Source organism: Syngnathus acus, chromosome 12 (assembly GCF_901709675.1).
Source record: "Syngnathus acus chromosome 12, fSynAcu1.2, whole genome shotgun sequence".
In the NCBI taxonomy this organism is placed as follows: Eukaryota; Metazoa; Chordata; class Actinopteri; order Syngnathiformes; family Syngnathidae; genus Syngnathus; species Syngnathus acus.
The window spans coordinates 10,155,421-10,169,986 of NC_051097.1; the positions used below are offsets into that span (position 1 = coordinate 10,155,421).

General features: G+C 42.4%; 1 protein-coding gene across 5 annotated transcripts; it reads left to right on the top strand.

The window, feature by feature from the left end:
• Positions 1 to 1,141: 1,141 nt before the first annotated feature.
• LOC119131512 (alpha-1A adrenergic receptor-like) lies at positions 1,142 to 10,454 on the top strand. Of its 5 annotated transcripts, none has more exons than XM_037266025.1 (5): positions 1,142 to 2,908; positions 4,407 to 4,507; positions 6,980 to 8,197; positions 9,114 to 9,148; positions 9,224 to 10,454. In XM_037266025.1, the coding sequence occupies exons 3-5, from the start codon at positions 7,300 to 7,302 to the stop codon at positions 9,536 to 9,538; spliced, it is 1,248 nt and encodes a 415-aa protein (XP_037121920.1). In that variant the 5' UTR covers positions 1,142 to 2,908; positions 4,407 to 4,507; positions 6,980 to 7,299; the 3' UTR covers positions 9,539 to 10,454. The 5 variants fall into 5 exon arrangements, with proteins under 5 accessions (XP_037121920.1, XP_037121921.1, XP_037121918.1 ...); XM_037266026.1 differs by having other exon boundaries at positions 9,220 to 9,492; XM_037266023.1 differs by having other exon boundaries at positions 1,144 to 2,908; positions 6,980 to 7,051; positions 7,137 to 8,197; positions 9,114 to 10,454.
• The last annotated feature ends 4,112 nt before the right edge of the window (positions 10,455 to 14,566 follow it).

Consider the following 14,566-nt stretch of genomic DNA (forward strand, 5'->3'; position numbering starts at 1 on the left):
GATGCTTAGATAGTCAGCAACTTTGGCTGCAATCAGTCACGGAAGTCTGGCGTGTCATCGTAGGAGTAACCTCAGTATCCCTTTGGGGTGTAGTAGGCGAGTCTCAAGTGGGAAAAGCCTGGAAAGAAAACAAGAAGGCTCTTGATGGTGCGATCGGGTGCTGAGTATATACAAAGAAAAGTGCTAGGTGAACAAATTTGTTGATATTTTTCTACTTGCTTGCCCAGAATTGAGATTGTAAGCTGTAACCATGTTCACAAAGGGCAACAGTGTTTTTGTTCACCACAAGAGGGCAGTCCTGAGCACAGTGTTTTTTACCCAAGCCTATTTTGATGGGGTTGATGCTTAATTTTAAATCATAGTTTTTGACATAACATTTCAAAATAAAACATGATGAATTAGTGTATGCATTAGGCCCTGTTTTAGACCACCTGCGCCACAACTTAGACCTGCTTTTATTTGGTCTAAGGGCGCGTCTACTTTCTAATTGACAGCTGCGCCGTGGGAACACCCCGCCAGGCCGCAACAACAGTCTGCCAAATTCCCTAACACGCATGCCTGGCTAAAAAAATCCAGCCGCAATGTCACAGTTGATGTAAGCACGTTGCAATTCCTCACCTGATTCATTGTCTGAACTAAAAGTGTTTTGTTTTTTTTAAATATATAAATGGTGCTGCCTCTACGTCAGAGCCCATTTTCTGCAAACACAATCTGCAGCCACATTAACCCCCGACTGATAATGACGAATTTGATACGTTCAGACTTTTATCTCCCACGTGGAGATGTGAATTTCCAAAGTAGAACACGCAGTGGGGTATCCGCATGGGTTGGCACCCCGGGGTATAAAACATCAGACTCACATTTGAAAATACACGAAACTGCGATAGCCGAAAAAGCAACGTTGAGGGAAACCAGCAGGAGCACAATAAAAAGCAGAGGCAAACTTGTTAATTACATGTTTTGAAAGTACGGTTAATTCTAGCAGGAGTGTTTTAATTACCGCCATGTTTGAAATCTTGAGTCAGGACCTGGTGAATGAAAACAAAATATTGATATCTAGAAAAATTCTAGTAATGATTACCTGTTTACAAAAAAAAAAAACAGCTGCAGAGGTTCGACTCATAAAAAGTACACCTCTACAAAATGTGTTCAGTGAGTGGAAAGTCAAAGTTTTCACAGCAATCACAAGATGAATAAATATCTCAAATTTGCAGCTGCCTTCGATTTAAACAAACTTAGGAATCCAAAATACTTGCAGCAGCAATCAAAAATTAGTCAAGTTTGGGAATTAAGTCAAGCATGTAATTGCCCGCTTTGGGCACTCTCTTTTGTCTTTGCATTTGCCTAACTGATGATTTATTGATTCTGTTTTTAGGGGGTGAGATTAATGAAACCAAAGTAATCATTTCAAATGTAATTTGCCTATGTTAATTCAGTTGCCCCCTGCCTCCCAAATAAAGCCTTGAGTGCAGATGGACTTGAATAAAAAAAATGGTTTACTCTGTGCGGGGGGAAAAAAGACACATATTTGAATCACTACGATTCGTTCCAACTGAATAAAAACACATCCTACTAGCTCTCGATGTACAATACATTAAACGGAACTCAGCTAAGGGCGTGCAGAGGTGAGTCATAATTCTCTGAAAGCACAAGCATCTAATTTCACATCTATTTTAGCCGCAGCTGGCATAAGTACAACTGCGCTTATGCCGACGGTTTTCTACTTTGTGCACGGAGCAGGTGACCTACAGAAATGGCCTGAGAGCGATTACAGCTGACCAAGCTGAACCTTTGCTGCTCAAGTCAAGTCCATCCTTCCATTATATGTTGCAAGGTAAGCTGAAGCCCAGGTGGGAGGTGGCGGGTATTGTTGAAGGATGGCCATAGCGTAACATCTCCACACTTATGTGCAATTTCATGCCCCGTGCATTTCCAAGAAGCCGCGCTTGCATGGTTTATTCATGAGATTTGTGTGAAATCATAAGTTTTACAAATTGCAAGGGAACAGAAATCGATGTTTCCGCTGGAGCTTCCAAGATGGCTTAATGATTTTCTCTCACATCAAAAATGCATTTATTCCAGTAATTTTGCACTTACACTAAAATTAAGCAAACAAAAATGAGAATAAATTGATGCGAATGGGGAATTTCTTCTGTATTGTGTGTTGTCATATTTAATCATGCCTAAGACCGTATGAAGGCATTGTTATTGTTAAACAGCTGAATTGATCTCCAAGTGTGACGCTTCATTTTCTTATTGAATTACTACATGCTACATTTGAGCTGCAAACCAGTTGAACAATTAAAAAAAAGCATAATGCCACCCAATTATAGGCTTTCACCTAAGCATTAATAATTAAACAGCTAAGCAAGTGGAGCTTATTAAAGTAAAATGCAATTTGCCGTGCCAAATGGATTTGGGGTCCCAAGTGTTTGTATTTGTATTGAGAAAAGGAAGATGCTTTTTTTTTTTTTCAAAATGTTTTTTTCCCCCAAAATGTTAATCAGTGCAATGTCACAATACGAGAGCAAGAGTAATTTGATGATCCTTTAATTTACCACAATTTAAAAAATATATCACTTCCGTTTTATTTATTGTCCCAATATTTTATTTCGAAAATCAACCGGATTCTCTCTCTTACATCCCTGCTGGACTCTTGACGTGTGTCAAGTTGTGTCGCTCGCTGAACGCTCACATGAAACTCCACAAGTTAGCAAAATGAGTCAAATAAACAGACGTGTTTGGGAAGTTTCTTTGCAATCTTGGAAAGGCCCAGTGAGCACTCGACACAAGAACCAAAAAGAAAAATGTCAGCAGGCCTAGTTGAAATATGACAGTTGATTTCCCAAGCGTAAACGAAGCTTCTCTGCACAATATGTGGCGAGCTCAGTGAGATTCGTCAACAAATGTAAGTGCTTTCACGTCATCATTAGTGGCTAGCTACATTGCAAACGCTAAAAAAGTCTTTTAATATTGGTGGAAAAAACAATGGATTCGCGTTTATTGTGTATTGCCCCCGCCACCCCTTTTAAGCTTGCCATAAAACTTACACCCTTCAGCAAAGTACTTTAACTTGCCAAGTTCGTCATTAAATATTTATATGCACACTGTGAATTGGTTTTGACCTGTGCATTTGGCAAAAAAACGAAAATATGTAGTCCCATGAAGCACTCAAGTGCATGCTTTTTTGCATTTAAGTGCGTCATTATATTTATCGTTTTTAATTACTGATATATCCAATTTGGCTTCGCAACTGTCCCTGCGATTAAACACTTGCAGTAATGGTTTGTGCAGTTCCCACTTTTCGAGCTGTTCAATATTTTTATGTCTTGTTCTTTAAAAGCTGTCCAATCTGTTTCTATAACTCTTTTAACTGTATAATTAATGCCCATTGAAATGCACTGGGGGGGAAAAAATTAGGATTTTACCCTAAAACAACCTTAACAGTGTAAAATAAATGCTAAGTAACTGTTGTGTTAAATATGTATTAAATATTCACAGTGGTCAATTAAAAAGACTGTAAATCTAAACTTTAGTATGGCATAGTCAGCTTGAATTGTATTAAATATATTTATCAACGGCATAATTGTGGTTGAGGAAAATGCCGAGTTAGCAAACCACTAGTCACAGTGGCGGGTGAACAAAAGGTTCACATGAAGCCCCAATGAATGGAAAATGTTAATGTAAGTCAATAATTTGCTCGAGTGTTCATTGTCAACCAGTTTCATGTTGTTAACAACAATACAAAAAGATGAAGTTGATATAATATTAGCATAATTTTTCATGTTTAACTAGCATTAATGTGGTGGTTTGGCAAGAAAGCATTAATTAAAGTCAACACTTTATTTGTTTGTGTGATGAGTCCAATATTTGTTTTTGTCGGAGCCAGGGGCTTTGAGGTGGTAGGTGGAGTTTCAATCAATGTCTTCTGGGCTAGCGAGACAAATTCGCTTGGCCTCAGATGAGCAACATCAATCCAGAACAGCAGGTTTCAACACGGTGTAATTTGTTTGCGTTTGCAAAGGAGCCATCATTTTAGGTTTTGAGAAGAGATGCACTTTTTGTTAGTTTGAAAAGTAGAGCTTTTCACTTCCCTTCGGTAATTGGTATCATCAAAAGCAATCATAAGGTAATTTGACAAAATTTCACGGGGCGACCTCGAAAAACAACCGTTTAAAAACAGTTTTTGGGAAATATTACTCAAGTTGCTGTTTTCACATTTTCATCAGATCAAATAATAAAGGCAACCTTTTTTTTTTTTAACACCAGAAAGTATCAACAGTTTGACAAATGTAAATATGTGCAGTCAAAATGTGGTCAGTATAGAAAGGAGGAATGCCAGCGAGGAAGGGGGCGGGGCTTGCTAGGTCAGGTGGGCTTGTCCACAGAGGTTTTCTCATCAGCAGGATGGAAACACTTGACTTTCGAAGGCGTCTGCGCTGGACAGGCGGACTACCGCAGGAGAGCTGAGTGAGCGTCGTTCTGGAAAGTTGCAAGCCTGGGGAAGGTAAGACTTGATTTTATTTTTCCTCCCCTTCCATCCATCTTCCCAACGACGGACTTTCCCGGCTACTCAATGACAGTATTTGGATTTCTCTTCCTCCCAAGAGCAGACTATGAACGCAACTACTGGCTATTTACATAATCAGTCCATACTATTAATTTATGCATTCATCTTGGGGCTTCCATACAATTATCATATTTCTCAACTCATTTCTGGTTTGTTAATGCGCATTAGGCACGCTCCCTTTTGCAGCTTCATTTGAAATTTTAATTAGAACGTTTTTGGGTTTTTTTAATCCAAAATGAAAATAAATTAAATACGTTGATCTTAGCAAGGTTTGTGATGTAAAAAGCTTAATTAAATTATTTCATCTAAAGACGTATTTGCTATTTGGGGATATCAGTGAGACTATGAATGAGGGTGGGACGTGTTTGTCTGTCTCTAGATGGAATGCGCGACCAATCCTGGTTGCAGTTCGCTTTTCATCCAAAGTCAGCTCTGAGCCTGAAAGTAAAGACAACAAATGGAAGGAGTGACATCTCCTGAGACCAATGCTCAAAGTACGCATTGCGCAACAGAAAAGTGGGGGGGGGAAAAGCCGCCAACGTTCAAGGTTGATAAACCCTAATGATGACAGTCATGGAGAAATTCAATTACGATTTGAGGCCGCCCAGAGAGAACCGCATTCAAGAAATGGACCTCAAATGTGAAGCCATTTATCACAGTTTACTTGGCAGAGTGTGCGTGAGGGGGAACAAGGGGAAAGAAAAAAAAAAAAATGGCATTGCACCTGGAATATTTGCAGTACAATGCAGCCCTAGAATAATATTACATTATCAAAGCTGACGTCATTTGCTTCCTCATTCTAATCAGAAAAATGGCCCCAAAACGGAATCATTCATTAGCTAGCTTTGGTATGTTTTGTTGTAGAGCTGGCAAAATGACCTCTGATGTCTTCAAAATTGTAAAGTGCACTTAATTAATATGACACAAAGTCAGCCACATTACTATTCAGCCTGCAAAAATCAACAGCAAATTGGATTTTTGGTGGCCTTTAATACAATTTTGATGCGGCTTCTTGGCTGAGCATGCTGCCCCCTGCAGACGGACTGCATTATTCCCTCCTCACTGCCCCCCCCACCACCACCACCTCACCCCTATCACAGATTTAAAAAAAGATATTGTCAGAATGATTACTCATAAAAATATTATGTTAACACGCCATTGTCGAAACCGAAATGTTATGTTTACACGGAAACTGCCGAGGGCAAGACATTATGTTGACTCTCCAGTGAGAGTGCAAAGCTTTGGCAAAGGGCTAACAAGCGGCAGAGAAACAATAATGCCTTTTCGGCTCCCGCGTTTGTATTGATGGACACCAAATCATTTGTTCCCAGTGTAGAGAAACTGTCCATTTATTTATCATTGATGCGATGATCAATATTCCAAGACCTCCAACTACTCTCACATGAATGCCAAAGAAAATGCTGAATAAATATATAAATGTATTTCACATTAGTAGTCTGAAGTTGGCACCAGGCTGCCCGCGGGGTAAACTACACAGTCTGGTTAAGAATTATTTCTGTAATTAAAATATATTGAATTTATTGATTGATTTTTGTAAAGAGCTTGTGCTGTCGGAATTTTAATGTTCAGTTATTTCAAAGGTTATCTCGACATTTGTTGTTTTTCTGGATGTATGAGTTTATTGGGCATTTAGAGATATGCTTTTAAAATATGGAAAACAACTTCTACGCATAATTATGACTGAAGAGAGAAGTCTGTCCCACAGGCCCTTCGCTATCTGCAAATGCCTCCCTGATTCTTTTTTTTTTTTCTGTGTGGAAAAGACTCATTTTATGCGCAACCCAATTCCCGGCAAAATTGTAAACGCATTTTTTTCTGATCTCTGCTTAGGATGGAAATTAGTGAAGCTTGTCTGCTTTATGAAGGCGCTTAAGAGTTTGCCTCTAAAATGAGCAAATATTGGAAACTCCTCCTAACGATGCCATGCGAGTTAACCTTTGACCTTTGAATCCCACCTAAAATTATGACCGCAAATAATCCCCTACTAATGCGTTTTTGGGATTTGTTCCAATACGTGATTTGTAGGGACACCTGAGCGCTGGAGGTGAGACCAAAGTAGATGACTATGACCTATTTCAAACCATTCCCTCAAAGTGGGACTCGGAGAATTGGACTCTTTTGCCATATGGGAGTCATAAAGCCTCTGGCTCGTGACTTTCCATTTCACGTTTCATCCGCGCTCGCTTTTAATACAAAAGTGCAACGGCAGCAAAATGTCAAATGAGAAATGGTCGTGTTATATTTTCATCTATTGGAGCGTTAAAGGCCTTCTCACCCTTTGCAGATGGATGGATGGATGCATGGATGCATGGATGGATGAGCAGATCTTTTTCCACTTATAAAACAACATATTAATTTCACTTTGTCCTTTTTCTGTTGTTTGATCAGGTCTCTCGCCTGGAACACTTGTCAGCACGGATGAACGCGCCACCCAAAGCCCACCGGTGATCGCCTCGTAAAGTATGAACATTTGTCATTTCCATTGTGCCCCCTCCGGAAGGATTACGACACGCTGTGGCCGCATTTGTCTCTCTAAATATGACAGTCTGCCAAGAAAAACCTCTGGCTGCGCAGTGTGATGAAAGCAACCGCATCGAGGACTTAATTACAAGATGAAAAGTTTCAGGAGCCACTGGGTGCAGATGGAGCCACTTTGACAAGACCTGGTAGCAAAAAAAAAAAAAAAGAAGCCAAATTCGATCCAGAGCATGAGTGTTTTTTCAAGCGAAGAGACTTGTCATACTTGCAACTCCACCACGGAGCCAGAGGTGGACGTGGCCAAAGCGGTCTTTTTGGCAATCGTGCTGGTGGTCTTTGTCATCTTCGGCGTCCTCGGCAACATCCTGGTGATCCTCTCGGTGGTGTGCCATCGCCACTGGCGTTCCGTGACTCATTACTTCATCGCCAACCTAGCGGCCGCCGACCTTCTGCTCAGCTCGGCCGTCGTGCCTTTCACCGCCACCTCGGAGGCGCTGGGTCGATGGGTGTTTGGCCGCTTTTTCTGCAGCGTGTGGGCGGCTCTGGACGTCCTTTGCTGCACCGCCTCCATCCTCAGTCTGTGCGTGATCTCTATCGACCGCTACCTGGCCGTTAGCTACCCTTTGCGCTACCCGGCCATGGCTACCGGCCGACGAGGCCTGGCCGCGGTGGCTGCTCTCTGGGGACTCTCGGCGGCCATCTCCGTGGGCCCTCTGTTTGGATGGAAACAACCCGACCCGGAAGAGGAAACAGTGTGCCAAATCACGGAGGAGCCCGTCTACGCCTTGTTCTCGGCTTTGGGCTCTTTCTACATACCGCTGGCAATCATTCTCTTCATGTATTGTCGCGTGTATAGTGTGGCAAAGAGAGGGAAGGAGACTCTCAAGAAATGCGGAGATGGAGCAGGAGTGGAGACAGAAGGGGTGGTTCTGAGGGTGCATAGAGGGAACGCCGCTCAAAGGAACAAGCACGAAGAGGACAACGGCACCGGGAGGCACAAACACATCGCCGGTAACCTACCCAAGATGCTCAAGCTGCCAAGGGAGGAGAAAGCAGCCAAGACCCTTGGGGTGGTCGTGGGGTGCTTCGTTCTGTGTTGGCTCCCTTTTTTCCTGGTCTTACCAATTGGTAAGTAACTCCTAACATGATGAGAAAATCAAGCTTAAAGATATCTGTTGTTATTTTTGACCAACAGTGCCATCTAGGGGAGTAACTGGTTCGTGAAGCAAATTTGAAGCTTCGTTTTCCCATCACTACAAATGTTATCGAAACTTCCAAAGCTCAAACTAAAGCCTGTTTATGTTTGGTCAAGGGTCATATTATTAACTATAATTCTTCCATCAAGTTATTCAATCCAAGCCCCAGAAATCAGCAAAAATAATGCTTACGCATTAGCACGAACGTCAGCAGCGCTAGCTTGTCCCAGATTATCATTACAATCTTCAAAGTTTCATTTGCTTTGCTATCTGATGCATCAGATAATCGCACTAAGAGTTTGCTTTGATTTCTGCAGCATTTTTATTATCACCACGTTCTTGTTGAAAGTTAATTATAGAATTCTTCAAGTGGCGACGATGTTGCGTCCACGTCATTAAAATACCTCCTGGAAAACATTATTGTCACGGCGGGTTCGGATTAGGATTAAGGTTAGGCCATTATGCCACGCCTTTCGCTTTTCCAAGAAGACACATCAAGAATCCAATCACAAAGTAAATTTAAATCACACACATTAGAGCAGAATAGACTTTGACTGCCAGATGAAATTGAATGAAAGCTATTACAGATAACAAGCATGAGCTTTAACGGGCTGTAATGCTCGCAGGCATCCTCGGTCACCGACCAACCTCTCAAGACTCTTGCGTCATCGCAGAAGCAGTTATGCATTTCAATCAAGGCAAACATTCACGCTTTGCTCATTTCAGCTCCCGGGCAACGAAAGCCAAAACTATTATTCCGGAACACATTGTGGGGAAGCTTCTTGGTTTGCCATTGGTATTTTCTGAGCGGCTAACAATATGTTCATTTCCATTCGGTGTTGTTGCAGGATCAATGTTCCCATCCTGGAAGCCTCCTGAGACGGTATTTAAGATAACCTTCTGGCTGGGCTACTTCAACAGTTGCATTAACCCCATCATCTATCCATGCTTCAGCCAGGAGTTCAAGAGAGCCTTCCACAACGTCCTCCACGGGCGCTGCCGGAGGAACTCACAAACCCAAGGACCTCACAGTCCGGGCCTGGTATCGAGTACCCTTCATTTGTCGAGACCCAATGTTGTTTCATCATGGCGTTGCTGCGGGAGGCTGCGCGGGTCCTCTGAAGGTGCTTCCGATGAGTCGAGTTCAGCGATCCGGAGCAAGAAGAGTCTTCTGATGTCATGGTGCTTCTCGACTCATCAAAGTCCAGTCCCCGAGAACTCGGCCGCAAAGGTCTTGCAGCTTTCCCTTCATGTTAAAGGGGAGCCTGTTTGATGAAATTGTCAATCCAAGGCACCAAGCACAAGTTTGAAAACAAAAACCGTTGAAAATGACTCGATGAAACGCTTTAACATGTTCTAGTCTTTTTCTTTCTATTTATTTGCCTTGTCTGGAAAGTAGTGCTTGAATAATAGAAAAAAAAAAAAGATTTTTTTTTCTGCTGCAGGCTAGAGAAGTGATACCTGAGCAGGCTTATCTGCCAAGTGCAGGACGATGAAGGAATTCCTTCCAGGCAAATAATTTGTCATTTTGAAGTTACCTGAGGGGAGATCACAAGAAGCAGCGCTGTCAATATTCCATTTTCACTCTCATGTTTGAACTCTATTGGCTCAACTTCTAACACTTTCAAAAGTGTCTCCAATATGCTTTCTCGGTGTCAAAAGAAATGTGACTGAATTCGGCATGGCTGGGTAGAATATGGCTTTATTTTCCCCCTTCTGCTCATGTAAATAGAAATTTGTTGACTTGAAATTTTGGTCACATTTTTAGTGATTCAAATCTATGCATGCACTGGAGGCGGTTAAGTGAAAATCAAATGCACAAACCTTAAAAATGAATAATTCACAGCATATTTACCCAATCCATGTTTGGCAAGACGAGCCACTCGCATATGTTATCGTCTTCATGTGTGGGCATGTGTCTTTTTTTAATTTTGCATACTGGATCTTAATAACAAGCCTTACTATGTATTTTGTTCATTTCAAATTGTCAATGTAAAGTATAACTTTTATTTCAAAAATTGTTGTGTATAGTAAGACTCTTAAAAATGACCATGTATACTAAGGTTTTTTTTTTTTTAATGACCATGTATAGTAAGAAAAAAAAGATGTCCATTATGTCCTGTCCAATTGATCTTCTCTACAGCAAATTCTGTTGAACTTCAAATTAAGGCCTTTGCTTTCATCTACTGGTAAAAACAAATCGAGAGAGACAGTGAGTGAGTGAGTGAGTGAGTGAGTGAGTGAGTGAGTGAGTGAGTGAGTGAGTGAGTGAGTGAGTGAGTGAGTGAGTGACATTACATCTACTGCCATCTACTGAGTGAGTGAGTGAGTGAGTGAGTGAGTGAGTGAGTGAGTGAGTGAGTGAGTGAGTGAGTGAGTGACGTTACATCTACTGCCATCTACTGTCATCTGAGTGAGTGAGTGAGTGAGTGAGTGAGTGAGTGAGTGAGTGAGTGAGTGAGTGAGTGAGTGACATTACATCTACTGTCATCTACTGAGTGAGTGAGTGAGTGAGTGAGTGAGTGAGTGAGTGAGTGAGTGAGTGAGTGAGTGAGTGAGTGAGTGAGTGAGTGAGTGAGTGAGTGACATTACATCTACTGCCATCTACTGAGTGAGTGAGTGAGTGAGTGAGTGAGTGAGTGAGTGAGTGAGTGAGTGAGTGACATTACATCTACTGCCATCTACTGTCATCTACTGAGTGAGTGAGTGAGTGAGTGAGTGAGTGAGTGAGTGAGTGAGTGAGTGAGTGAGTGAGTGAGTGAGTGAGAATATTTTCAGTGAACGAGTGAACGAATCACTTCCTAAAGTGATTCGTTTTTTTTTTTCAGGTCATATGACTTCAACCAGTAGGTGTCGGTAATGCGCATTGAAGCTGGTGCCACCTCGCCGTAAAACAAAACGAAGAAGAAAATGACGTCACTTCCCGTTCATAAACCGAACGGATCTGTGAGTGAACGCGTCAGTGAGTGATTTGCATTACCAGTTCATCGCGAGAAGGGATCAGTGAGGGAACGAATCCGGACTTTCCCGTTCGCGAACGAGTCAATGGGTCAACTGCTTTCTTCTCGTGCGTCAGTCAGTGAAGGTGTTGCGTCTCCCTGCTGGCGTGAACTAAACCAGAATGTAGATTAACGACTTTCAAGGAAAGAAAGAACCGTGCACCGAATCACCTCAGTGGCCCGGTGGTAGTGTGTCCACCCTGAGACTGGAAGCTTGTGGATTCGAACCCCGACCGAGTCATACCAAAGACTATAAAAAAATGGAATCCATTACCTCCTTGCTTGACACTCAGCATTATTGGGATTTTAACCACTTTTATGCATGTTTTCTCCAAGCTAACAGCTAACTTTATTGCATGAAGGGATGTGCCGTTATGAAACAACGGGGAGATTATGCTTCTCTTTGGGTAATCTTGATTTTATAACACTTATAGTAGTTTTTAAATAACGTGTATGCATATGTACGCCTAAATATTGTTTCCAATATATCTACTGCAATTTCACATTGGATTGCTGGTTTGAAATTTACTTTTAATATTATTATTTTTAAATAAACATTTGTGTTAAAACTTGTCTGGTGTTTTATTCCTTGTTTTTATAATCGCCAATTAAAACATAAAAATCAGACATATATATATGACAATATGTGTGTATATCTACTGCAATTTCACATTAGATTGCTGGTTTGAAATTTACTTTTATTATTATTATTATTATTTTAAAAACATTAAAAACCTGTTAAAACTTGTCTGGTGTTTTATTCCTTGTTTTTATTTTTTTGGGCATGAAAACCAAAATTTGACATTTGGTTAACTGCTTTATATGATAATATGTGTATGTGTTTTACGTTGTGTAACGTGTTGGTGTCCCCCAAAATAAAGAGCAAGTAGTCAAATACACATTCTTGACACGTACAAAAACTACATAAAGTTATTAGGTACACCTGAAAATAGTGGTGTACCTAATGTAGTGTCTGTGTGACGTCACAGATCAACCAGCCAATCAGGAGGTGGGGGTGAGGGCGGGTGTGGCACTTTTCACTTTCAGTTAAGCTTTGGCCATGATTTTTCCCTAATGAACTGGGCTGTTATTAGGTACACGTGAAAATGGCGGTGTACCTAATGGAGTGTCCAAGTGACGTCACGGATCAAACAGCCAATCAGAAAGTGGGGGTGAGGGCGGGTGTGGCACTTTTCACGTTCTGCAGGAGCTAAAACTTTTCACGCAGGTGCACTTAACGAGGGAATCACACGGACACTCCATTAGGTACACCGCCATTTTCAAGTGTACCTAATAACAGGCCACTTTATTAGGCCAATATCATGGTCAAAGGTCACAGGTGTCAAGCTCTAGTCCTCGGGGCCGCGTTCCAACATTTTTTCCAAGTGACCCTCGTTAAGCGCACCTGCGTGAAAAGTTTTAGCTCCTTTCACGTTCTGCAGGAGCTAAAACTTTTCACGCAGGTGCACTTAACGAGGGAATCACACGGACACTCCATTAGGTACACCGCCATTTTCAAGTGTACCTAATAACAGGCCACTTTATTAGGGAAATATCGTGGTCAAAGGTCACAGGTGTCACGCTCTAGTCCTCGGGGCCGCGTTCCAACATTTTTTCCAAGTGACCCTCGTTAAGCGCACCTGCGTGAAAAGTTTTAGCTCCTTTCACGTTCTGCAGGAGCTAAAACTTTTCACGCAGGTGCACTTAACGAGGTAATCACACGGACACTCCATTAGGTACACCGCCATTTTCAAGTGTACCTAGTAACAGGCCACTATATTAGGGAAATATCATGGTCAAAGGTCACAGGCGTCAAGCTCTAGTCCACGGGGCCGCGTTCCAATATGTTTTCCAAGTGACCCTCGTTAAGCGCACCTGCGGGAAAAGTTTTAGCTCCTTTCACGTTCGGCGAGAGCTAAAACTTTTCACGCAGGTGCGCTTAACGAGGGAATCACACGGACACTCCATTAGGTACACCGCCATTTTCAAGTGTACCTAATAACAGGCCACTTTATTAGGGAAATATCATGGTCAAAGGTCACAGGCGTCAAGCTCTAGTCCACGGGGCCGCGTTCCAATATGTTTTCCAAGTGACCCTCGTTAAGCGCACCTGCGGGAAAAGTTTTAGCTCCTTTCACGTTCGGCGAGAGCTAAAACTTTTCACGCAGGTGCGCTTAACGAGGGAATCACACGGACACTCCATTAGGTACACCGCCATTTTCAAGTGTACCTAATAACAGGCCACTTTATTAGGGAAATATCATGGTCAAAGGTCACAGGCGTCAAGCTCTAGTCCACGGGGCCGCGTTCCAATATGTTTTCCAAGTTACCCTTGTTAAGCGCACCTGCGGGAAAAGTTTTAGCTCCTTTCACGTTCGGCGAGAGCTAAAACTTTTCACGCAGGTGCACTTAACGAGGTAATCACACGGACACTCCATTAGGTACACCGCCATTTTCAAGTGTACCTAATAACAGGCCACTTTATTAGGGAAATATCATGGTCAAAGGTCACAGGCGTCAAGCTCTAGTCCACGGGGCCGCGTTCCAATATGTTTTCCAAGTTACCCTCGTTAAGCGCACCTGCGGGAAAAGTTTTAGCTCCTTTCACGTTCGGCGAGAGCTAAAACTTTTCACGCAGGTGCGCTTAACGAGGGAATCACACGGACACTCCATTAGGTACACCGCCATTTTCAAGTGTACCTAATAACAGGCCACTTTATTAGGGAAATATCATGGTCAAAGGTCACAGGCGTCAAGCTCTAGTCCACGGGGCCGCATTCCAATATGTTTTCCAAGTGACCCTCGTTAAGCGCACCTGCGTGAAAGGTTTTAGCTCCTTTCACGTTCTGCAGGAGCTAAAACTTTTCACGCAGGTGCACTTAACGAGGTAATCACACAGACACTCCATTAGGTACACCGCCATTTTCAAGTGTACCTAATAACAGGCCACTTCATTAGGGAAATATCATGGTCAAAGGTCACAGGTGTCAAGCTCTAGTCCTCGGGGCCGCGTTCCAACATGTTTTCCAAGGCGGTGTACCTAATGGAGTGTCCGTGTGATTCCCTCGTTAAGTGCACCTGCGTGAAAAGTTTTAGCTCCTGCAGAACGTGAAAGGAGCTAAAACTTTTCACGCAGGTGCGCTTAACGAGGGTCACTTGGAAAAAATGTTGGAACGCGGCCCCGAGGACTAGAGCTTGACACCTGTGACCTTTGACCATGATATTGGCCTAATAAAGTGGCCTGTTATTAGGTACACTTGAAAATGGCGGTGTACCTAATGGAGTGTCCGTGTGATTACCTC